This window comes from Ostrea edulis, chromosome 1 (assembly GCF_947568905.1).
Source record: "Ostrea edulis chromosome 1, xbOstEdul1.1, whole genome shotgun sequence".
In the NCBI taxonomy this organism is placed as follows: domain Eukaryota; kingdom Metazoa; phylum Mollusca; class Bivalvia; order Ostreida; family Ostreidae; genus Ostrea; species Ostrea edulis.
The window spans coordinates 106,214,344-106,241,435 of NC_079164.1; the positions used below are offsets into that span (position 1 = coordinate 106,214,344).

A 27,092-nucleotide genomic window follows, 5' to 3' on the forward strand; every position below is an offset into this window, starting at 1 on the left:
GAAAATGTCCATGCAAGCAAAGATTCTACATTACTGAGAGTAAATTATTCATACGAAAATGATCTAATTGGACAGACACTGACCTTACAACTACTGTCATTGTAGCAATACCATTTTTGGTTTGGGTTTTTGGCATAGCAGACATAATGGCCTCCACCCAAGATTCCTGTATGACACTATGAAAATAAAGATATCAACATTTATAAAAAAAAATATACATGATTAACAAGGCTTCCTACTCCATTATATCTCCCATCCCCAAAATCAACTGTTGATGATTCTTAAATCATTTACGTTTGGGTATAAAATGATAATCATTACTAAGAATTGAGAGACCTTAGAAAGCTGAACGTGATAACATGTTGAAAGTTCTAGGAAACCTGTCATTCTTACAACTCCATCTTCATAAGTCAAGGGTTATTGATGCGTGACCTCGCACTCAATAACCCTCGACTTGTCAAGATGTTACAACTCATAAAAATGTTATGTGATATACTGCGGAATCATTTTAATTTGTGGGGGACAATGTTCGTGTGTAAGCAACATTTTGCTGGTTAATGGGGACTTAATTTCGTGGGTAAGCAATACGATGTCACTAGGAGATAACGTTTTTAAAAAAATGTTCGAAGTCATGTTAAATTCATGGGTAAGAGTGACACACGAAATCCACGAGCATCAACTCCCCACGAAGAATGATGATCCCGCAGTATGAAAGTTCTGATCAATTTACAACTGGACAGATGCTGGTCACATCTACTGATTTACGACTGGACAGATGCTGGTCACACCTATTGATTTACAACTGGACAGATGCTGGTCACACCTACTGATTTACAACTGGACAGATGCTGGTCACACCTATTGATTTACAACTGGACAGATGCTGGTCACATCTACTGATTTACGACTGGACAGATGCTGGTCATACCTACTGATTTACAACTGGACAGATGCTAGTCACACCTATTGATTTACGACTGGACAGATGCTGGACACACCTACTGATTTACAACTGGACAGATGCTGGACACACCTATTGATTTACAACTGGACAGATGCTGGACACACCTATTGATTTTTTTTGTGTCCACTATGAGTTCTAGGCAACACGAAACTTGAAGGATCTAAATCACATTTCCATGAACCTATCTATAGTATAAAGTAATGAATTTTGAAAAAAAAATCTAAGAAATGATTTTAAAAATTGCAAGGTACAGTATCTCTTGGTCAATTCATTGATACATGCACATATCATGTTATTAATCTTAGAGTCAACTAGCGCCAATGTGTTTACGGTTGTGTAACTAATCATTTTATATAGCTGGTTCTCTATAGCTCAGTTAGCTAAAACACCAGCACAGGGTTCAAGTCTAGGATGAAGCACCGTGTTCCAGTCCAGGATGAATTTTGTTTTTTCTCCATCCATAATGGGTGCAAACTTTAAAATACCCACAATAACTTCCCCAAAAATATGTTTCTTGCATTTCTTGTACCTAAATCTGAGAATTAAATTTACTTATTAAGGGGAACATATCAGGTATGTCACTGAGTATGTATCAGGGCATCCATAGCAAGCCTGACCCAGTACGTCAGAGACTATAATCCATAGCAAGCCTGACCCAGTACGTCAGAGACTATCATCCATAGCAAGCCTGACCCAGTACGTCAGAGACTATCATCCATAGCAAGCCTGACCCAGTACGTCAGAGACTATAATCCATAGCAAGCCTGACCCAGTACGTCAGAGACTATCATCCATAGCAAGCCTGACCCAGTACGTCAGAGACTATAATCCATAGCAAGCCTGACCCAGTACGTCAGAGACTATAATCCATAGCAAGCCTGACCCAGTACGTCAGAGACTATCATCCATAGCAAGCCTGACCCAGTACGTCAGAGACTATCATCCATAGCAAGCCTGACCCAGTACGTCAGAGACTATCATCCATAGCAAGCCTGACCCAGTACATCAGAGACTATCATCCATAGCAAGCCTGACCCAGTATGTCAGAGACTATCATCCATAGCAAGCCTGACCCAGTACGTCAGAGACTATCATCAATAGCATGCCTGACCCAGTACATCAGAGACTATCATCAATAGCATGCCTGACCCAGTATGTCAGAGACTATCATCCATAGCAAGCCTGACCCAGTACGTCAGAGACTATCATCCATAGCAAGCCTGACCCAGTACGTCAGAGACTATAATCCATAGCAAGCCTGACCCAGTATGTCAGAGGGCTAAACTTGTGACAACAGTTTCAGATTGAAAGGCTACATTAATTTAATTTCATCAGTCCCAATGAAGTGTAGTCCTAATCTCTATTTCATGTACCTACCGACATAGAGGATAAATTGTAATTGATCGGATCTTCAGCAGTTGGAGGAATGTTCTGAGTGAGCTGACATTTCTTACATAGCGAGACTTCGGAATTCACTTCTTCTGAAATAATGAAAGATACATGTATAATCAAAATACTGACATAGAATCTTTCATGGCACAGATTTGGGTAGTTTAGATTCCAAAAATAACCGTAAAACATATATGTCATATTGTCAATACATGATTTCCAATTTGACAAGTAATTGTCTTTGTTGAACTCTGCCATGCAGTGAGAGGGAAAACATGTTTGTTTGTTACAGCAGCGTATAAAAAGCTCATCACCTGTTGTGTGATCTTCTGAACTGCATGGCATTGCATCTTTATGAATATTCTCAGACAAAATATCTTATTGAGCTTCACCTTTTCTCTTTGTTAAAAAGTATCAATTTTGTCAAAATGGAAATAAATAATAATTGCACATTCAATTCAAAATAACCTAATTCAAAAAGTATTCTTGTAATATGGTTATTTTAATATGTGCCATAAGTCCATATAAATGGAAATGACTTTTTTTTTTAACTTGTGTTCTTCAACATTTACCAGTCTGTTTTATATGCTACACTGCTGTATTTACCAGTCCATAACACTGAACAGTAAATACGGTCCCTTTACCCAACCCAAGCATTCAAAACAATACTATATGTTCCTCCTTCACTGAAGAGCTGATAGTACTGGCATAAAAATCATTTGTCTTACCCATTTCCATCTGTGCACTGTCATGGTCTGGAATGTCTCTATTTGGCACGCGGTCTACTTCAGCAGAACTATTACACATACATGTCACAGATTGTTCACTAGCACTTGATGGTGCCCGGGGAGCTAAATAACTGGAAGGATCAAAGTCTTCGATTGGAAAATTCACAATTTTGTGGGACTTCACCCATCGGCCATTTAAAAACTGGAATCTTTTAAGGTTTACAATCTGGAAAAACAATCATAATACATTTATTAAAGAACAGGAAACATTCTATGAAAATATTTATTTCTAAGAATATTTTAGTTCATCTATTTTTTTTCCTTTACAATTAAATCACTATTAAATCTCTCATAAATAAGTAATGCAATTTTTAGATATCTTGTGTTTCATTTGTTTGAAACAGATCACCTAAAAGTTCGATACTAAGAAAAAAGTTCATGTACATGTATATCTAAAGTATCAAAGGCAGTTTTCAAATTTTAATATTTGTTTGGTTTAGCATCTGGAGAAAGTAATGGAACCAGCACTGAAGGCAGCCCGTTTGTTGGGAGCTGTGTACAGTAGGTACTTTATCAGCCTTATGGTGTCCTTTGGGTGATGCAATGTGTTTTGGTAAAACTAGTAAACTAATAGCTTGGTAAACTATTGAAAGTGAAAACCATTCTGTACATTGTTGTCTTGTTCATGATTAATTGTGATTTGAATCTGAAATTTATTGACCCAATATGAGAAATACTAAATCTGCAAAATGTGTATGTAGCTACACTTATTTAAAAATAAATGTTACATGCATAGAAAACAAATGATAATAATAAATGTCCTACATTCTACTTGGTAATGATGTGCTAGATAGTTAGTTTCATAATTTATACCAACTTCATGATGTCAATAAATTACCAGCGATAATGCTATTTTATACACTTGAAGTACTGTAACTTTCTTTCTTATAAATATGTTGGTAGCCTATAGCTGTCCAGTTATTTTAATACCAGAACTTGAGGTAGCCTATAGATGTCCAATTATTTAAATACCAAAACTTGAGGTAGCCTATAGATGTCCAGTTATTTAAATACCAAAACTTGAGGTAGTTTATAGATGTCCAGTTATTTAAATATCAGAACTTGAGGTAGCTTATAGATGTCCAGTTATTTAAATATCAGAACTTGAGGTAGCTTATAGATGTCCAGTTATTTAAATATCAGAACTTGAGGTAGCCTATAGATGTCCAGTTATTTAAATATCAGAACTTGAGGTAGCCTATAGATGTCCAGTTATTTAAATATCAGAACTTGAGGTAGCCTATAGACGTCCAGTTATTTTAATACCAGAACTTGAGGTAGCCTATAGATGTCCAGTTATTTAGATACCAGAACTTGAGGTAGCCTATAGATGTCCAGATTTGGGGAGATCATGGAGTACTTTTCACATTTGTAGCAGTGTTACTTACCAGAACTGGAAATAACCATTGGACATCTAATTTTTTAAAAGTTCAGACAGTGCATTCTACACTTGTCAGTAGCAATGTTATTACAAGTTGAGGTAGTCTAAAGATGTCCATTTTTTGCAGGTCAGACAATGCTTTTCACACTTGGAGCAGTGTTGCTTACCAGTATCGGAGGCAGCCTCCAGATGTCGAGTTTTTTGGAGGCCAGACAATGCTTTTTACACTTGGAGCAGTAGTAGAGCTCATCCTCCCCCAGTTCCTCCTCCGTGGTGAAGGCCTGCAAACACGTGTCCAAATTAATGGGCTCTGTCTGCTTCTTTCTGCTTTCTTCCACACTATCATGGTCCTCATATAACTATGTATCAAACAAAACACATAGCAGTTATCAAATTCGTGATTCTTAGGTAAACATATACATGTATATTAGGCATATAAAGTACAAGATAGTATTCATAAAATAACCCTTCCACAGTTTTGTGCTCCAAATAGCTTCACATGTTTAACAAATCAATAATTTTTGCCTTAAGGATCGCAATTAAATATAACAACTTGTGTGCTCTACCATGTGAAACAAGAGATCCAAAATAATGTACATTGTCAATGAACTGCAAAATTAAATCAGTCTGTTGTTACATGTACATGTAACTTTGAGCATACCCTTTCTAAAGCTGTTTGATATCGTAAATGTAGAGCTGTTGGTTCCCAGTCAATTGCCAAAAACGAACTCCCAAAGTTGAAATCCTCAGCATTACATTCCACTTTACATCCCCGACAAAATCTGTAATAACAAAAGGAAATCTCACAAATGAACACGAAATATTTCAGAGACGTGTATGCCTCCCGTGGTGCAAAATTAAAAGGGTTATACACATGCATCAGTGAATTGATAGTAATGTCAAAACATTTCAAGATATTGAGCGAGCGAACAATAACTATGTACAGAGTGGATTGACCCTTGACCTTTCACTATGTGACCTTAAAATAAATAGGGATCATCTACTTATGCAAGCGTACCAATGTACCAAGTTTGGTGTCAATCAAGCAAATGATTCTCAAAATATAAGAGACAATATATTACTATGTCCAGTTTGACCCTTGACCTTTGACCATGAGAACCCAAAATCAACAGGGTTCATCTACTCCTTACATACCAAGTTTGATGTCTGTCAAGGAAAGGGTTCTCAAGATATTGAGCAGAGAGTATATTCCTATGTCCAGAGTGGATTGATCCTTGACGTTTAACCATGTGACCTAAAAATCAATAGGGGTCATCTACTCCTTAGGATGTACCAGTGTAGCAAGTTAGATATCTGTTAACCAAAGGGTTTTCAAGATATTGAGTGGACAAGACTTGGTTTACAGACTGACTGACGGATCAACCAACAGACCAACAAGTGCAAAACAAAACTACAGAGAAAAACATACCTATACTTGTTATCACATTATCCTCTCATAGAAACATACCTATACTTGTTATCACATTATCCTCTCATAGAAACATACCTATACTTGTTATCACATTATCCTCTCATAGACAAGAAGATAAACTACAGAGAACAACATAACTATACTTGTTATCACATTATCCTCTCATAGACAAGAAGATAAACTACAGAGAAAAACATACCTATACTTGTTATCACATTATCCACTCATAGAAACATACCTATACTTGTTATCACATTATCCTCTCATAGACAAGAAGATAAACTACAGAGAACAACATAACTATACTTGTTATCACATTATCCTCTCATAGACAAGAAGATAAACTACAGAGAAAAACATACCTATACTTGTTATCACATTATCCTCTCATAGACAAGAAGATAAACTACAGAGAAAAACATACCTATACTTGTTATCACATTATCCTCTCATAGAAACATACCTATACTTGTTATCACATTATCCTCTCATAGACAAGAAGATAAACTACAGAGAACAAGAGGTACTGTGAGCAATGCTCACTAAGAATACCCCCTGCTTACTCCAATCTCCCAAAGGGTGTTGGTAATAGGTATAAACTACCTCTTTTCTGAGTGTAAAAAACAAATGGCATGACAAACCGAACCATATTGCTACTTCGATGACCAGTGCGCTTGACCTTTGACCTTTTGACCCCAAAATCGATAGGGAACATCTTCATCCCATGGGTAGTCCATATGTATGATATGGTGACTGTAGGTGGAAAGGCTAACGCTTTAGAGCCCGGAAACCATATTGCTACTTCGATGTCCAGTGCACTTGACCTTTGATCTTTTGACCCCAAAATCGATAGGGAACATCTTCATCCCATGGGTAGTCCATATGTATGATATGGTGACTGTAGGTGGAAAGGATAACCCTTTAGAGCCCGGAAACCATATTGCTACTTCGATGTCCAGTGCACTTGACCTTTGACCTTTTGACCCCAAAATCGATAGGGAACATCTTCATTCCATGGGTAGTCCATATGTATGATATGGTGACTGTAGGTGGAAAGGATAACGCTTTAGAGCCCGGAAACCATATTGCTACTTCGATGTCCAGTGCGCTTGACCTTTGACCTTTTGACCCCAAAATCGATAGGGAACATCTTCATCTCATGGGTAGTCCATATGTATGATATGGTGACTGTAGGTGGAAAGGATAATGCTTTAGAGTCCGGAAACCATTGCGTCTACAGACGGACGGACGGACAGACGGACAGACAGACGGACAACCTGATTCCAGTATACTCCCCCCACAACTTGTTGCGGGGGGTATAAAAATATAACTATACTTGTTATCACATTATCCTCTCATAGACAAGAAGATAAACTACAGAGAAAAACATACCTATACTTGTTATCACATTATCCTCTCATAGAAACATACCTATACTTGTTATCACATTATCCTCTCATAGACAAGAAGATAAACTACAGAGAAAAACATAACTATACTTGTTATCACATTATCCTCTCATAGACAAGAAGATAAACTACAGAGAAAATCATAACTATACTTGTTATCACATCCTCTCATAGACAAGAAGATGAAATTCAAGTATTTACCTATACCAGGGACACCAAGCGCAAGACAGGCCATCTTTCTTGACAACTTTCAGTGTGAAGGGGTACTCATATCCTAAGCTGTCATCACTGCAGAAAATAAATACATTGTAAAACATCTGTCATTCACAAATACCACAAAAACAAACATGTACTACACGTATTACGACAGAGACCAGAAAGTGTACTGTGGAATTTCTAACTTTGTGGGAGCCAATCTCCATGGATTGCCAAAATTTCAGTTTCATTAGAATGTCATTTCAAGAACATGGTTTCTGTAAATCAATACATTATATAAACAGCGTATTTCAAAGAGGTTCGATATACATGGGAAAGGGTTCCCATGAAAATTGAGCCCCCATGATAGCCTTCCACAGTATTCCCTCACCAGTCCTGTGCATGGTTGGCTGATTTGGCCTCAGAAGGTGGCAGTGGGCTGACCAACCTGGACACCTGGGTCCACACAAACTGGTACAGGTCCTGGTTGGTTGTATCCTCCACACAGGGAAGGATGATGGGGGTCCCGAACAATCCAGGGCGGGCCTTTTGTGAGGACACGAAATACACATCCATCAGATTCTGAAAGTTATAAGTAACAAATACAAAGCATAAATCATCTTACATTTCTCTGCTCTTTTTCAGAGTACTATGAGTATGTATATGTACAAGAGGCCTAAGGGTCACATCACTCACCTCCCCTAGTAAAAATTCAACCCCATATTTTGCCCTGTCCTGGCCCAGAGGGTTAGTGTGAAAACACTTAAATCTGCACTACATAAGGAAACTTCATTAGTTTGTCCATGCAGATCTTATCAATAAGTGCTATTACAAAATTTATACTTCTATTGTGGCTCCGTCCTTGCCCCACAGGTCATTGAAAAAACTTGAGTCTACATCAGGATGCTTGCTGATCAATTTGACAAACTGTAGTTATGTAATAAAACTTGTCAAATCTGGATTTTCTGCATTCTGGTATGTTGCACATTCCACTGAAATTTTTTTATCATTATTTTTGTGTTATTAATATTGCATATTGACCATGATGAAAAGAACCAGCTGCTAATAATTACTTTAAATTCCCTTATCATCAGTTACTCCCAGATATTTACATTTCTAATGTCTGTGTGTGTACACGTGTATGTACATTTCTAATGTCTGTGTGTGTATACATGTGTATGTACATTTCTAATGTCTGTGTGTATACATGTGTGTGTACATTTCTAATGTCTGTGTGTGTACGTGTGTATGTACATTTCTAATGTCTGTGTGTGTACACATGTATGTACATTTCTAATGTCTGTGTGTGTATACATGTGTATGTACATTTCTAATGTCTGTGTGTGTACACATGTGTATGTACATTTCTAATGTCTGTGTGTGTATACATGTGTATGTACATTTCTAATGTCTGTGTGTGTACATGTGTATGTACATTTCTAATGTCTGTGTGTGTGTACATGTGTATGTACATTTCTAATGTCTGTATGTGTACATGTGTATGTACATTTCTAATGTCTGTGTGTGTACACATGTGTATGTACATTTCTAATGTCTGTGTGTGTATACATGTGTATGTACATTTCTAATGTCTGTGTGTGTACACATGTGTATGTACATTTCTAATGTCTGTGTGTGTATACATGTGTATGTACATTTCTAATGTCTGTGTGTGTACATGTGTATGTACATTTCTAATGTCTGTGTGTGTGTACATGTGTATGTACATTTCTAATGTCTGTGTGTGTACACGTGTATGTACATTTCTAATGTCTGTGTGTGTGTACATGTGTATGTACATTTCTAATGTCTGTGTGTATACATGTGTGTGTACATTTCTAATGTCTGTGTGTGTACGTGTGTATGTACATTTCTAATGTCTGTGTGTGTACACATGTATGTACATTTCTAATGTCTGTGTGTGTATACATGTGTATGTACATTTCTAATGTCTGTGTGTGTACACATGTGTATGTACATTTCTAATGTCTGTGTGTGTATACATGTGTATGTACATTTCTAATGTCTGTGTGTGTACATGTGTATGTACATTTCTAATGTCTGTGTGTGTGTACACGTGTATGTACATTTCTAATGTCTGTGTGTGTATACACGTGTATGTACATTTCTAATGTCTGTGTGTGTGTACATGTGTATGTACATTTCTAATGTCTGTGTGTGTATACATGTGTATGTACATTTCTAATGTCTGTGTGTGTATACATGTGTATGTACATTTCTAATGTCTGTGTGTGTATACATGTGTATGTACATTTCTAATGTCTGTGTGTGTACACGTGTATGTACATTTCTAATGTTTGTGTGTGTATACATGTGTATGTACATTTCTAATGTCTGTGTGTGTATACATGTGTATGTACATTTCTAATGTCTGTGTGTGTATACATGTGTATGTACATTTCTAATGTCTGTGTGTGTGTACATGTGTATGTACATTTCTAATGTCTGTGTGTGTATACATGTGTATGTACATTTCTAATGTCTGTGTGTGTACATGTGTGTGTACATTTCTAATGTCTGTATGTGTGTACACGTGTATGTACATTTCTAATGTCTGTGTGTGTGTACGTGTGTGTGTACATTTCTAATGTCTGTGTGTGTACATGTGTATGTACATTTCTAATGTCTGTGTGTGTACGTGTGTATGTACATTTCTAATGTCTGTGTGTGTACATGTGTATGTACATTTCTAATGTCTGTGTGTACGTGTGTGTGTACATTTCTAATGTCTGTGTGTGTACATGTGTATGTACATTTCTAATGTCTGTGTGTACGTGTGTATGTACATTTCTAATGTCTGTGTGTGTACATGTGTATGTACATTTCTAATGTCTGTGTGTGTGTACATGTATGTACATTTCTAATGTCTGTGTGTGTGTGTACACGTGTATGTACATTTCTAATGTCTGTGTGTGTACATGTGTGTGTACATTTCTAATGTCTGTGTGTGTACGTGTGTGTGTACATTTCTAATGTCTGTGTGTGTGTACACGTGTATGTACATTTCTAATGTCTGTGTGTGTATACATGTGTGTGTACATTTCTAATGTCTGTGTGTACATGTGTATGTACATTTCTAATGTCTGTGTGTGTATACATGTGTATGTACATTTCTAATGTCTGTGTGTACATGTGTATGTACATTTCTAATGTCTGTGTGTGTACGTGTGTATGTACATTTCTAATGTCTGTGTGTGTGTACATGTGTATGTACATTTCTAATGTCTGTGTGTGTGTACATGTGTAAGTACATTTCTAATGTCTGTGTGTGTGTACACGTGTATGTACATTTCTAATGTCTGTGTGTGTATACATGTGTGTGTACATTTCTAATGTCTGTGTGTACATGTGTATGTACATTTCTAATGTCTGTGTGTGTATACATGGGTATGTACATTTCTAATGTCTGTGTGTACATGTGTATGTACATTTCTAATGTCTGTGTGTGTGTACATGTGTATGTACATTTCTAATGTCTGTGTGTGTACGTGTGTATGTACATTTCTAATGTCTGTGTGTGTGTACATGTGTAAGTACATTTCTAATGTCTGTGTGTGTGTACACGTGTATGTACATTTCTAATGTCTGTGTGTGTGTACATGTGTGTGTACATTTCTAATGTCTGTGTGTGTGTACATGTGTGTGTACATTTCTAATGTCTGTGTGTGTGTGTACACGTGTATGTACATTTCTAATGTCTGTGTGTGTACGTGTGTGTGTACATTTCTAATGTCTGTGTGTGTACGTGTGTGTGTACATTTCTAATGTCTGTGTGTGTACGTGTGTGTGTACATTTCTAATGTCTGTGTGTGTATACACGTGTATGTACATTTCTAATGTCTGTGTGTGTGTACATGTGTATGTACATTTCTAATGTCTGTGTGTGTGTACATGTGTATGTACATTTCTAATGTCTGTGTGTGTACACATGTATGTACATTTCTAATGTCTGTGTGTGTGTACATGTGTATGTACATTTCTAATGTCTGTGTGTGTGTACATGTGTATGTACATTTCTAATGTCTGTGTGTGTACATGTGTAAGTACATTTCTAATGTCTGTGTGTGTACGTGTGTGTGTACATTTCTAATGTCTGTGTGTACATGTGTAAGTACATTTCTAATGTCTGTATGTGTACATGTGTATGTACATTTCTAATGTTTGTGTGTGTGTACATGTGTATGTACATTTCTAATGTCTGTATGTGTGTACACGTGTATGTACATTTCTAATGTCTGTGTGTGTACGTGTGTGTGTACATTTCTAATGTCTGTGTGTGTGTACATTTCTAATGTCTGTGTGTGTACGTGTGTGTGTACATTTCTAATGTCTGTGTGTGTACGTGTGTGTGTACATTTCTAATGTCTGTGTGTGTATACACGTGTATGTACATTTCTAATGTCTGTGTGTGTGTACATGTGTATGTACATTTCTAATGTCTGTGTGTGTACACATGTATGTACATTTCTAATGTCTGTGTGTGTATACACGTGTATGTACATTTCTAATGTCTGTGTGTGTGTACATGTGTATGTACATTTCTAATGTCTGTGTGTGTGTACATGTGTATGTACATTTCTAATGTCTGTGTGTGTACACATGTATGTACATTTCTAATGTCTGTGTGTGTGTACATGTGTATGTACATTTCTAATGTCTGTGTGTGTACATGTGTATGTACATTTCTAATGTCTGTGTGTGTGTACATGTGTATGTACATTTCTAATGTCTGTGTGTGTATACACGTGTATGTACATTTCTAATGTCTGTGTGTGTATACACGTGTATGTACATTTCTAATGTCTGTGTGTGTGTACATGTGTATGTACATTTCTAATGTCTGTGTGTGTATACACGTGTATGTACATTTCTAATGTCTGTGTGTGTACACATGTATGTACATTTCTAATGTCTGTGTGTGTGTACATGTGTATGTACATTTCTAATGTCTGTGTGTGTACGTGTGTGTGTACATTTCTAATGTCTGTGTGTGTACACGTGTATGTACATTTCTAATGTCTGTGTGTGTGTGTACATGTGTATGTACATTTCCATTGTTTCTGCCTTTGGTATCTTGTTGAATTGTAATGATAGCCATTTCCTCATGAACATGCTACAGTTGTTAACAATGCACAAACTGTATGAATTTCGATACATATAGTACATCTATTTCAAAAGCTGGGAATTCTAACAGAAATTAACGTAGAATGTAAATATATTGAATAAATTTCATTTTAAAAAGTACATGAGGGAATGAACTGCAATGCCAGCATACTTTCCTTGATGCGTGTTTTCAGTGTAGCAGTTCACTCCCCCATGTATTTTCATAAATGAAATTCATTTCTAAATTATCTTCCCTAAGAAAGGGATGTAGCCCTTTGTTTGACCAAATTTAAATCCCCTTCACATAAGGATATCATTTTGTGTCAAGTTTAGCTGAAATTGGCCCTGTGGCAATAGACCACACTGAAATCTCCTACACCTAATGATATTATGACCAAGTTTGGTTAAAATTGGTCCAATGATTCTGAAAAGAAGCTAAAAATGTGAACAGATGACAAACCTTTGATCAGAAAAGATTACACAAGCTTGTCTCTCAGGTGTGCTGAAAATACTGAGTTCTAGAAATTGTTAAACTTCCTCTATGATTGTTCTAAAATCAACTAGCAGAATTCCCTGACATTATAACAGCGGAACAGCTACATTGTTATACACTCTCCTTACCATTTTCCTGTGAACTCCAATGGCAAAGCCTGAGAAAATTTCAGCAGTGGCTTTGGGAGCAGGGTTTTCTGGGGTGGGTTGGAGACTGCCCATAGTGGGAACATCACTGGGTTGGCGGGAATGTGTGGGAGTGTTGTTAGCTGAGGAGTCCTCCACAGTCAAAGAATTGGACATTGAGGAAGGACCATTTTCTAATTTCTGTTGAATCTTCTCTGCAAAAGAGGATCAAGACAGTGACTTATATTACCAGACATAAGACATTTTCCAGGGATAACCAGTACTCTTAAAATATTCAATTAAATCATTTACAATTTTTTCCCTTCAATTTTTGGTATTTAATGGTAAGAAAACACTTTTGCAAAAACCAAGGACATGAATTTGTATACACACTAAATACAAAATGTTTAGAGGAAATCTCCTAATTAAGGAGTTTACTTGTGGCTAGTCCGCGCTGAATGTCATTGAGTCCCACAGAGTTTTTGGGAGCAGTTCCTTTTTCTTCTTCGATTGTCATGGGTTTGATCTCCTCATGAGGAGGGAGTTCATATGCATACAACACTCCTCCTATCAGGGTCTTCACTTTGTGGTTATCCTGTGGTAATGCCTGTACACAAAATTCACACTTATAACATTCATTTTATATGTATCATATTAAGATTTGATAGCGTATAAGATACCGGGTATTATATGTATACAGTATACTATACATTGGGATATCTCTTTTGACCATTTTATTTTGGCATTTTCTGCTCATTTCTGGGATAGGGGAATTTATCAGGGCTACTTTTAATCAATATTAAAACTCCCTATGGTTCCTATACAAAATGGAATACTATGATGAATTTCAAACAGGGTGAAAATGACTATTTCAATGTGTCAGAAAAATAATGCAGCCTGGAAATCCCAATATTGAATCAGTATGAAATGTTATACAACTTACTGAAGAAAACTCAGTTTAAATTTCCTTCAAAGTGATTTATGTAATTATTCACAGACTCACAGCTGCTGATAATTTAATTGATATTAAAATATCACAGTGTCATTAAAGGGACTGATTCACGATTTTCCCCAAAATTTTCTTTTTCACTTTTAATGATCAAAATATACTGTCTAATGTGTTTAAAATATTCCACAAAAAAATTAAGGTTATTATCACAGAAGCTCATTTTTGATAGTTTATTATTTGTTTTGTAAACAAAGATTGTGGTGCGTTATTGTTTACGAAATTTTCATACGAAATGGATATCGATCCAAGTTTTATTATATCTTTCACATTTAAAGCATTTTGGGAATAAAATGTGTCATCGAAAAGTTAAAATCTGTGACTATGCTAAATTAAGATGCTTTATATTACAAAATCAATATTTCACTTGTTTGTTTGTATACATAAAAAGACTTGAGTCTTTGTTTACATAACACAGATTTAAGGCTAAAATATTGCTTTTATTCTTGCATTCAGAAGGTAAAAATTTTGGCTGTCAACATTAAATGAGTTATATTTTCAATGTTTAACATTAAAAATGAAAAATCAATATATGCACCCAGGGGTGCATAAGCAGAGTTGCATGGGATACATTGTAAAGTCAGGAATGATGTGGCATATTTATAATTGTGAAGAACTAATTTAAGTTTTAAACTTTTCAAGTTACTGTCCAGAAACCATATTTGTCTGAAGTTTTCAATCTATTTTTGGTCACTGTGACCTTGACCTTTGACCTTTTTTCTCCAAAATCAATAGGGGCCTTGCTTTGCTGGTATCCAACAATATAACCAAGTTTCATTTGATTCAAATTAAAAATTTTCAAGTTATTCTCCGGAAACTAATTTTTTTTTTGAATTTTAAATCTATTTTCGGTCACTGTGACCTTGACTTTTGACCCAATTTCTCCAAAATCAATAGGGGTCTTCCTTACCTGGTACATAACAATATCTTTAAGTATCATTTGATTCGGATTTAAACTTTCTGAGTTATCATCCGGAAACCAAATATTTCTGAAATTTTCATTCTATATTCGATCAATGTGACCTTGACCTTTGACCTTTTTTCTCCAAAATCAATAGGGGTCTTCCATACCTGGTACCCAACAATATATCAAAGTTTCATTTGATTCAGATTTAAACTTTCTGAGTTATCATCCGGAAACCAAATATTTCTGAAATTTTCATTCTATATTCGATCAATGTGACCTTGACCTTTGACCTTTTTTCTCCAAAATCAATAGGGGTCTTCCATACCTGGTACCCAACAATATATCAAAGTTTCATTTGATTCAGATTTAAACTTTCTGAGTTATCATCCGGAAACCAAATATTTCTGAAATTTTCATTCTATATTCGGTCACTGTGACCTTGACCTTTGACCTTTTTCCTCCAAAATCAATAGGGGTCTCCCTTCCCTAGTACCCAACAATATATCAAAGTTTCATTTGATTCAGATTTAAACTTTCTGAGTTATCATCCGAAAACCAAATTTTTCTGAAATTTTCATTCTATTTTCGGTCACTGTGACCTTGACCTTCGACAATTTTTCTCCAAAATCAATAGGGGTCTTCCTTACCTGGTACCCAACAATATATCAAAGTTTCATTTGATTAGATTGTAAACTTTTCGAGTTATCATCCGGAAACCAATTGTTGACGCCCAACCGCCAGCCAGCCCGCCCACATCACCAAACCAATAGCCGAGTTCAACTTCGTTGCAACTCGGCTAAAAATATTTTTATCAAAAATCGTGAACCAGTCCCTTTAAAGAGTTTCCTCAAATCACATGTACATACATTAACTATGATTTTTTATTAAAGGGAACGTTTCAGAGTTAAATGATCATCATCCTTCTTTTTTAGTTCTCCATGCCTTAACTTCTGTAGTTACACATCTATTTATTGAGTAGTGACCTTACTTCTACAGTCACACATTATCTATTTATTGAGTAGATGACCACTACAGTACTGTTATCTGATGACCAGTACAGGACTCTAATCCATAGCCCAACTTTATCTACAATTCACTGTTTCTATGTCGCCTCTGAAGGACAGATTGGGTTAGGTTTATCACTAGGCTTTAAATACACAATTGGAATAATCCATTATCAGCCACACTTAAAACTGGGAGACTTTCAAATCACGACATTATATTTCTTTAATTGCAAGAAGCAGACAGAACAAAATATTGAGCAACCAGCAAGTGCTTTGCAAATTTCTAGAGTAATCATAAATGAAAGCTTAATCCCCTAGTCATTCACATCCCATCTAGAGGAGATGTATCACACTGGAACGAAATCCTGGCCCTCTTTTTCAAGAAATCACAGTAATCTCCCTCTGTTTCAACAACAACAGATGGCTTTTGATGACACCTTGAAAGCACTGGTTGTTTAAGAAATTGATATGGGATGGTCATAAACATGATCAAGTACTGCTTAGTCTATGGCTGTTGTAAATATTGCTCTCCTTCATTTCAATGACGGCTAACACCGACTTTCACAATTAGTGTCTGAAACCGTATTCAATATTTGTCAATATCTTAAAAACACTGATAGGCTCCAAACATGGTTGTCATGTCCGTGACATATTTCACTTCTATAAAGATGCCTCGTTCTGAATATAAAATTCTAATTCACTGAAGAGGCTAGTGTTGAGTTTTTTCTCCCCATTAACATACTTTTTGAAGAAATGGTACATTCATACATTTAAGGAGGCAGGATACATTAAATGAAACAATAAATTTGGCAATAAACTCATTCCTGACATGTTTAATTAATTTATTATATAATTATTCCTAAGCCTAAGGGTTGTTTTAAATTGTTTTATATGTTATTAGGATAATTATATCATTACATTAGGCGCTATACATTATTTAATAATATTTCTGCATTTTAATTCTGACACTATGAATATATTATTCATATGTGTGTGCACATCGATTTTATATTATCTTTTTGCTCACATTTGTAAAGTGCTTTAGAGAACTAATGTTGATAGGGCACTATATAAATCCTTTAATTACAATTACAATATTACTCAAATAATAATGAAATGATATAACCAAAATAAAGACAGGGAATCAATGCTGGTTTTCGAGAGAGAAAAATCTTTGAAAATTCTGATTTTACAGAGTAGAAGGTACGAGGCCAATAGGCCTTAACGGTCACCTAAGTATTAATTAAAATTATTACTAGCAACAGGCCTTAACAGTCACCTGAGTATTAATTAAAATTATTACTAGCCCCAAAGGCTAAGAAATCTAGGAAAAAAATTCCTGCTCTGAATATCTCAGTTAAATTTTAATATTCATCAGTAGTGTAAACCATGACGTGTTCTTAAAACACAAATGCCCCCAAAAGTGTCTATACTGATGAAAGACTTTACATAAAATATGTAATTTAAATAGAGTCAGTACCCTGGGATTGCAAAATTCATAATTTTGGTACATCCCTTTCTGCTTTTCCTAGATATTCAATTTCGTTTTTATACAGTATTAGCAAAATTAAAGAAGTCTTTCAAATGATACAGACAATAATCGCTAGGATTATGGCCCCACCTTGGAACCAAAACCCCTACCCCTGGGGTTATTCGTCTATAATTTTGGTACTAGCCTGCCTGCTCCTTCTAAATATCTATTTAGTTTCAATTTAGTACCAATAGCATTTTAAAAAGAAAATGTGAGTTATTTAAATGCTTTACACACACACTTTATACCAAGTCTGACCCTGCCCTAGAATCAGAACCTCTACCCTGTGGATTATGAAATTTAAAATCTTGATAGAGACCTTCCTGCTCTACATGACTATGCATTTAGATTTTCTTGCAAATGTCCAGTTGTAGATAAGATTTTTGAAAATTGGTCAATTTTTTGCATTAGTTGCTCTGTTGCTAAGGCCCCGGGGGTGCAGAAGTCCTGAAATTTACATCCCCTTATCCAAAAAATGCTTTATATCAAATTCGAAAAGAATAGGAAGGGTATTTACATGTATTAAGAATGAATAAAAAATAATCCATAGTTAACACACGATGCACGGCAGACAATAGACACAGACCAATAGTAATAGGTCACCTAAGTGACTCAGGTAACCTAATACAATAACACAAGAAGTGTTAAGGTCTACAATAGGATTTGAACCCACTCCAACTAGGTAAGACTCTCTATCTTTACTACCGTTTAACTACCAATGCATTGACCATATCACTCGAACTGCTAAAAACTCTGCTCTGCATTTTCAGTGTGCAGTGTATCTGGACGTCCTTATCAAAAAGTTCTGAATCAGTTCAATGTAAGCAAGCTACCTTAGTCAAGTTATCAGAGATGTAATATGACCGTGTTCTTTTTACTGCAGAAGATACATTGCACATCTTCCTTGATCTCTGTTTAGATCCAACTTTACTTAAAAGGGCATAGACACGGTTTGAGCTGAAATTTTTCAAATCTTATTTTTCCATATTTTAATGTTTACAATGTTTAACTAAGGTATTTCTAATGGTCAGAAAAAATTTGAATGTCATTTGTTGAGTTGTATGAGAGATATAGACCTCACAATTCTTTGGTATGTAAACAAGGTTCCTGTCATTTTTTTTGTTTACGTGTAAAGGTTGGTTAAATACAATAGTAAAAATTTTCTTTAAATCTGATTTTTCAATTAACAAGTTAATTCTGAACACAATTAAACAGTGTCTAATGTTTGTCACATCTCATTTATTTTTAAAATGATATTTTCTATAAAACAATCTATATGTAAACAAAAACATGACACAAGCAAGCCTTGCTTACATAACAAAGAACTGTGGGTGCTGTATCTCACCTGTAACTCAACAACAGACATTCAAATTTTTTATGACCATTAGAAATACCTTAGTTACCGGTAAGCATGGTAAACATTGAAAATTTTCTGTTCAAATCATGTCCATGCCTCTTTTGAAGCTTTTGTACTTGCTCAATATTTTTTCATCTCAAAATATTACAAAATTACACAATCCATACACAATTATAAGAAACCCAATATATTGAGCCCCTCCCCTTGTGTCACTTCCACATCTTAGGGCAGCCCATTTTCTTCATTTGCTCAATCCACAGCCTTATGTAGCTGTCAATGTTTATTCATAATCTTCTGATAATCTATTACCTTTAAGGACTTGCAGGTAAAAAAAAATCCTCAAAAGAGAGTTTCTGAAGAAGTGAATGAATTTGTAATCAACTCGGCTACTAACTGGAGTTGTTAACCATAATCAAGGTATGAAAAATTAGGTCTTTTCTTATTGAAATGCACATTATTTGTTAAAATGTAAATCAATTCTTAATTTAAAATTATCTGCAATTGTGTTATATAACACAGTTGACGTTCCTGAAATAAAGGTCCAGAAAGGAGAAGCTTTAACACTGGATATGCCAATTATCTATCTGTGTACGGTCACTTCTAGTAAAGTGAGAGAAATCTTTATCAGTAAACCCTGGGGTTTTTTTCTTCAGAATTAAAAAAACTGGCTAAGGTGACGACAATGCCGGACACGGGTACTACAGAAGACGTTCCAAGTTCAACTCTGATGACAACTAATGACTCTTCTTCAGACAACCAACCATATCCGTCCGTGGACAATTTCTTTGATCCACTCCCCTGTTACTCCTTGTATTGCATCTTTGAACAACGATACAGACAAGAAAACTATAACATTCTGATGTGTATAGCCATTATGCTGGGGATTTTGGGAAGTATGGGCCTGATGGGAAACAGTCTTGTTCTGACTGTCCTCCTGAGAGCCAAAATAAAGCCGACGTCAGTTTACTTCATGTTGATGTTGTCCATCCTTGACTTAATGGCCTGTGTGGTAGTCATTCCAGGAATAGTCATCACCGAGTGGCACTTCCCTTTCACCAACGACTTCCTGTGCAAACTATGGGAGGCGATTCGTTACTTCACTATTCCTACATCAGCCATGGTTTTAGTTGCCATTGCACTTGAAAGGTGTGTTATCATATGTTTTGCACCCAAACGTGTTTCAAAGAAAATGTGTTTCCTGATTATTTCAATGATCTTGCTCTTTGGTGCGTGTCTTGGGGTTCTTCCAGCACTGGGGATGGGCGTTTACTCCAGCAATGGATTCTATATGGGCTATTGCATTCCCAACTACCAACACATCTCACTGGACTCTCTCACTAAATACTGGCGAGGAATCACTTCCATCTTCATCATTATGATCATCAGCATAATCATTTTCTATTCTTCTATCTTTTTCACCGTTTTCATGCAGAACAGAAAATGGAACAAAATTCGATCTCAGCAACCATCCACATGTAAAAATAAAGAGATAAATAAGGAACCCCGAAGATGTTCTGCTGCTCCTGATGTGATGTTTGCAACTAGGGCAAGTGAAAAACTGCTTGAAATTCCACAAAATATACTGTGTGAGACCACTACACCAATAGAAAACTTCGAATATCCGTCAGAAAGTAACCAAAACACTCTGATTGTGAATATTGAAGAAGATTTCAAAAATCCGTCTGAATCAACTTCTAAAAACCAAACTGCTGATAAACCCCCCATCACAGGTGATGACAGAAAAACGGAAATTCAATCAAATTCAAAATTACCAATTCCACACAATTCCAAAAATACAACTCCAATTCAAGCAAAAAGAAAATGTCCTCCAATAAAATCCTCCAGGAAAATTCACATAAAGACTACCCAGGTTCTGTTCACCGTGACGATGGTATATATTGTCTCCTTTCTGCCTACATTTCTTATTGCCAATGACCTTCTCCCAGAGTTCAGAGGTCGCAGGGTTATTTATCTGATATACTTTTTAAACAATACAGCAAATCCAATAATCTACTCATTTATGAATCCTCAGTTTCGTAAAGAAGTGTGGAAATTTCTCAAATGCAAGTCTAGATAACTTAGATGTGTCAAATATTGTTGTAGAAGAACTTTGCAAATATATCCTTGTGTATTCAATAAAAGTGAGAAGCTAACTTTTGTTTATCACTTTTCATACAGTTTCAATGAAAAGGAAAAGACATTTCTATCACATAAGTGCTTAACACGAATTACATTGTATTTTTTCTTGCTGTGCTGAAAGTTGCACATATCTATTCAGATATTGAGATGGCAATGTAAGAAAACAGTGACATAAGACCTCAAACATGCACAGAAAAAAAAAGAGGTTTTTATAAGGGGTGGATCGGTTTATCCCAATTTTTCCCCCAGAGAGCCACAGTTCTTCAGCTATGGGCTCTCATGTCAGTACTGAAAGTACATTCAACTTTAACCTTGATGACATGACCCTGACTTACAATCATGACACACCTTTAAGCCACAGACAATATCATCCTAATACTCAAACCATCCCAAGCACGGATGATTTAGTTACGACCAGGACACATCTCACTACCCAGCTGTTCAAGACCTTCAGCCACGATATAATAACTGAAGCAAAGGTGAAAGGATAGTGTTATACCCCATTCATGATTTCAACATCTTATCCTGTGACCTTGACGATATTTTACTTAAAGTCCTTGACACACATTCTGGCAGTGCACAATATCATATTAAAATCTGACATCCATTTCCCCACCAGTAGTAATGCTAGAGCCCACAATTACTCCCCATAGTTTTTTTTTTCATCGACCTAGATCTTGGTGACATGACATGGACTAAAGATCTGCACAGATATTTAGTTCAAGGGCAATAACTTCCTAAACTCTGAGGTTTTTACACAGATATTTAGTTCAAGGCCAATAACTTCCTAAACTCTGAGTTTTTTACACAGATATTTAGTTCAAGGGCAATAACTTCCTAAACTCGGAGTTTTTTTACACAGATATTTAGTTCAAGGGCAATAACTTCCTAAACTCTGAGTTTTTTACACAGATATTTAGTTCAAGGGCAATAACATTGTTGGGATAAGATATAATCAAATAACAAGAGACTCAAGGGCCACAATGCTCACCTGATTCATCTTGGCCCTCCTGATTTTAAAGAAGATTTTTAAAAGGTCTTTGCCTCTTTTAAATTTAATACCATGATAAACTTTGACCTCACCAAGCCATAGGTTGAGATTTAACTGAACTTCAATCCAAACAACATGGGGATGCCTCAAAATCAATATGCCTAATATGTGGCCATGTTGTTATGGAGAAAAAGATTTTTCAAAAAAAAAAAAAGATTTTCCCCCTATAATCATGTGTTGTGTAAAATTTTATCCCTGATTTTAGCCCCATCCTAACCCAAGGGTCAATGAAAAAGCCCTGAATGCAGAATATTGTATAATGATATAATTTTGTGTGGCCCTGCCTTGCTACTTGTGATTTTTTATTCATATTTCCTATCTATTCTCTACCATGTAAAACTTTGATTTAAGAAATGAAACTTATAATTCTTTGATGCATGTATCAAACGCGCATTGGTGAAGTTTTCCGTCCAATTTTTCATTTGATATATGCATCAAATAAGGAATTATAAATTTTATTTCTTATCATTTAATTATGTTTTGAAAATAGAAAAACAAATAGTTTCTCTCATCAAAAAACTTGAATTAACGTTTTTGAAATGGCGTATAGGAATACCTATACGCAACAATGAAAACAACAACAAAATTAGCTGTGCGTTGAGGTCAGGTAAAAATTTTGTGCAGAATTAAATGGATTATATGCCAAATTAAAGGTGCAATTGTTAAAAGCTGAATTAGATATAAAGGAACAAGAGAACAAGTTGTGACTGGATGTATGCTGCATTGCATTCGAGGAGACGTTGAACACTGGTTGTATTGTAGGAACGGTGGAATGTGACTCGGCTCCATTTCAACATCAACACCTCTTCATCTAAATTGCCCTCGTTGACTGAGCCCCATATAATGCAGTTCAATTTCATTAATATCTCGCAGATGAAAAGTCGCTGCTTGCTCCATCATGTTATCGAACTCGTAAAGCAGACAATGTATACCGGAAGCTTGTGGTTACAATCTGTCTACTTCTACCTGTCAAGTGTGCTACGTCATCAAGTTGACTATTCTGCCACTTCATCACTAGGCCTATGTGTGTTGTTTCTTTAAATTAATTTGTATTTTATTCATATCTTTGGTTGTGTTTATTTTTGGTAGCATCAAACAAATACATTTCATTTACAATGCTTGTGTGGAAATTCCCTTTCTATAAATACCATTAACATTAGAATGGGGAAGACGCATTCCAGAGTCCCGCATGCTTAGTGCAAATGAACTCCGGACGAAATCTTTTTTTAATAAGAAATCAACCGAATTTTTCATTCAATCAGCATTGTTGTTAAGTCATCACTTTAAGTTATCAAATGATTCCCTCGTCAAGCGAATTCTAATCAAATGTGAGTCGGCACTACATTGGAATGCTTGCATATTAATCTATTTAATTAGTGGTTCTTGATTACAAATTGTTTTTAAAATTACATATATTTCACTGTAAAACTTTGATCCCCTATTGAGACCCCATCACATCCCCGGGCCATCATTTGAAGGAAACTGAATCTACAGTACCTGAGGGTGCTTGCATAATAATGATGACAAATCAAGGCACTGCTCGATTGAGGAGATTTTCATATCAAAATTTCCTAAAGTATTGCCTTGTATAAACTTGATCCCCTATTGTGCCAAACCCAACCCCCAATCCCCCCCAACCCCAGGAGGGCATGATTTGAATAAACTGAAATCTGCACCAACTGAAAATGGTTGCATATTGATATGACTAATTAATACCGTGCTGTTCTTGAGAAGAAGATTTTTAAAGACTTTTCCAACATATACCCATGTAAATATTTTAATCCCTATTGTGGCCCCACCCTATCCCCAGGGTCATTGATTTCAACAACTTTGAATCAGCACTACCTGAGAATGCTTGCCTATAAACATAACTATCCATGGCCCACCTGTTCCTAAGAAAAAATTTTCTACTATATATTCCCATGTAAAACTTTGATACCCTATTGTGGCCCCGCCCTAACCGAAGGGGCTACAAATTGAACAAACTTGAATCTACACTTCCTGAGAATACTTGCATATTAATAGGACTAATCAAGGCCTTAGTGCTCTTGAGAAAAGGATTTTAAAATATTTTTTTCACATATAACCCCAAGTAAACATATATTGTAAAACAGACAATATCTACACTAATTTCTGACCTTGACAATTGGTCCCATGATTTCAACAAACAGGATTTGTCCGGTGGGAATACCAGTTAGGTTGCTCAACTCTTTCTTTAGGGCTTTGTATTTTTCATCCATGTTGAGCCGGATTCCATACTTGATTGGCACTGATCCATCTAGTCTCGTCACTGCAAAATCATTACATGCTCCAATTTCAATATCCCATCATTTAACTTCGAATGTAAAATGTGACGCTACAAACTGAGTACTGAATATCAAACAATAGCACAGCAAAGAAGGGTAACCCTTAACCCACAATAAATAAGATTTTCTTTGAAAATAACTTTGAGCAGATAGAAATCTTGTCATCCTATTTGACAATACACACTGTATCGCTCTTCGGGTGAAATACAAATGTATAAAATTATAACAGAGATTGACAATCTTTCAGAATTAATGTACAGGAACATATGTACAAATATTATACTAACGGTATAGATGGCAAATAATCGTAATTTTTCTGTTGAAACATAATAATGCCTACCTATGACTTCGAGATGTATGCAGCTGTCCATTGGGAGGGGGAGAGAGAGGTAATTAAAGGGGTCAAATCGAACACTCAAGTGTCCACATTCTTTACAGCGCACCTGGGACTTCAACTGGCCATGGAAGAGATCAACTATAATTGATTGATTTCTCCGTAAGTGGTTTTCCCATGCCTAAAACACAAAATAAAATGATTTTTTGTAACAGATTGCAATTAAGTCTTCATTCTAAAAGAAAATCATTTCATATATTTCAAATATTCCTACAAAAATTTGTAGATATACTGTAAATGTGCAATTTCTTCACATATATGTATTGTTGTCAAGATAAGATAAGGGTTACATATGTCCCCCACCTTTCCTGTTTAAAGAAAGAAGAAAGAAAAAATTTTGTACTTAACTATACAATTTGGTTTAAACTCTCTAAGGATATAAATATCATAGAACAACATTTACAAGCCAAACACTTCACTATCAGAAAGACTGAACATTTTAGTTATTTCAATAATTTCTTAAGAATTAAATTTTTTTTTAATGAGACAAAATCTTTGCACATTTTCTATCAAAAAAGAATTTTTAAATCAATAATTTCATATGAATACATGTAACATATGTGAGAGGACAGAAATGTCATAAATTCACATTAACTATCAATGACAGTAATATACACCAGTAAGTTTGATATGAGAGATTGTGAGTATCAGGAAAATCATTCATGAAGAAGAAAAAAAACTATATTCAAGCAACTCATTCCCAAAAAATCTTCATGATACTTGTAGTCACTCAGTTAAGTTAAAGTTTGAACACAGGGAAAGATTTCATTTTCCAAATATCTTCAATTTTAGCAGAAATATGTGACTTCTCCCTCTCAGTAAAAACAAGAGGTACTGTGAGCAATGCTCACTAAGAATACCCCCCCCCGCTTACCCCAATCTCCCAAAGGGTGTTGGTAATAGGTATAAATTACCTCTTTCCTGAGTGTAAAAAACAAATGGCATGACAAACCGAACCATATTGCTACTTCGATGTCCAGTGCGCGTGACCTTTGACCCCAATATCGATAGGGGACATCTTCATCCCATGGGTAGTCCAAATATATGATATGGTGACGGTAGGTGGAAAGGATAATGCTTTAGAGCCCGGAAACCATTACGTCTACAGACGGACGGACGGACAGACAGATAGACGGACAACCCGATTCCAGTATACCACCCCCCCCCCCCCCCCCCCCCCACAACTTGTTGCGGGGATAATAATTATCATTTCAAGATTTATTTCAATCCAAGAATATGGGGGTCAATTACAAACAGTTTGTCGTGTTCTTTAACAACTTTTCAAATCAATATTTAGTGGGGGTGGGGGGGGGGGGGGGGGGGGGGTGGGGGTTCACTATTGTGAATTGAAATCTACAAATGTGTGCGCTTTGATTGGAACATAGACCACTGATGCCAACAACCATACTGACCTCTTCAGCGACCACTTCATCCTGTCTGCCATCACTGTCCTTCAGCTCAACATAAGGTTTTACATGGACCCTGCATGCACAAATGAAATATCAATAAAACACAAATGAGTACACATCAAACATATTTTGATCTCTTTTAGTCAAAAGTGCTTGTTAAAAATCTTGAAAAATCAAATTACCTACACTGAATGCATGGAATGTATGAGTGTTTTCTACCCACCTGTTGAGATACTGAATGCATGGAATGTATAGATGTTTTCTACTCACCTGTTGAGGTCTTCATGGAGACCATCTAACAGAAAGCTTAGTAATTCCTGAGAGTCGTGCTGTTGAAAGCCATTAAAACGTGGTGCATATTTACCAATGGTCCACTGTAACATTAAATAATCCATGTAAAATCAATCCTTTTAAACATTGAAACTACAATGTACATGTATTTCAAATCCAAGGAAAAGATGTTTTCCAGCTACATTTATTTTAACATATATCAAATAAAATTAATGTAACTTGTAAGATGTGTGATTTTACCCTTAGTTTAAGAGGAGCGATGGTTTTCGAAGTTCCACTCCAGAGATCCTTGACTAGTTCCCCGTATCTCTGAGCAATATGTCCCTTCATCCCTAGGGGGTTTGACCTTCAGAGAAACCACATTTGATTGACCACGTGTAATATAACACTAAGATGT

At 35.8% G+C, this 27,092-nt stretch overlaps 2 protein-coding genes across 4 annotated transcripts in view; one reads left to right on the forward strand and one right to left on the reverse strand.

The window, feature by feature from the left end:
* The window catches only part of LOC125667845 (ubiquitin carboxyl-terminal hydrolase 32-like), a 54,689-nt gene that overhangs the window by 4,389 nt on the left and 23,208 nt on the right, over positions 1-27,092 (reverse strand). The window contains exons 20-33 of one of the 3 annotated variants that reach the window (XM_048901509.2): positions 26,936-27,041; positions 26,675-26,778; positions 26,408-26,477; positions 24,942-25,116; positions 24,434-24,585; positions 13,739-13,907; positions 13,304-13,515; positions 7,950-8,140; positions 7,565-7,651; positions 5,184-5,304; positions 4,690-4,881; positions 3,082-3,307; positions 2,342-2,445; positions 84-176 (exon numbers count right to left, since the gene is read on the reverse strand). In XM_048901509.2, coding sequence (XP_048757466.1) covers positions 84-176; positions 2,342-2,445; positions 3,082-3,307; positions 4,690-4,881; positions 5,184-5,304; positions 7,565-7,651; positions 7,950-8,140; positions 13,304-13,515; positions 13,739-13,907; positions 24,434-24,585; positions 24,942-25,116; positions 26,408-26,477; positions 26,675-26,778; positions 26,936-27,041 — 2,002 coding nt within the window. The remainder of the gene's footprint in view (positions 1-83; positions 177-2,341; positions 2,446-3,081; positions 3,308-4,689; positions 4,882-5,183; positions 5,305-7,564; positions 7,652-7,949; positions 8,141-13,303; positions 13,516-13,738; positions 13,908-24,433; positions 24,586-24,941; positions 25,117-26,407; positions 26,478-26,674; positions 26,779-26,935; positions 27,042-27,092) is intronic. The other 2 variants (XM_048901526.2, XM_048901517.2) reach the window with 2 other exon arrangements.
* Positions 19,154-21,258, forward strand: LOC125667865 (5-hydroxytryptamine receptor-like). Its single transcript, XM_048901536.2, has 2 exons — positions 19,154-19,522; positions 19,759-21,258. The coding sequence occupies exon 2, from the start codon at positions 19,788-19,790 to the stop codon at positions 21,180-21,182; it is 1,395 nt and encodes a 464-aa protein (XP_048757493.2). The 5' UTR covers positions 19,154-19,522; positions 19,759-19,787; the 3' UTR covers positions 21,183-21,258.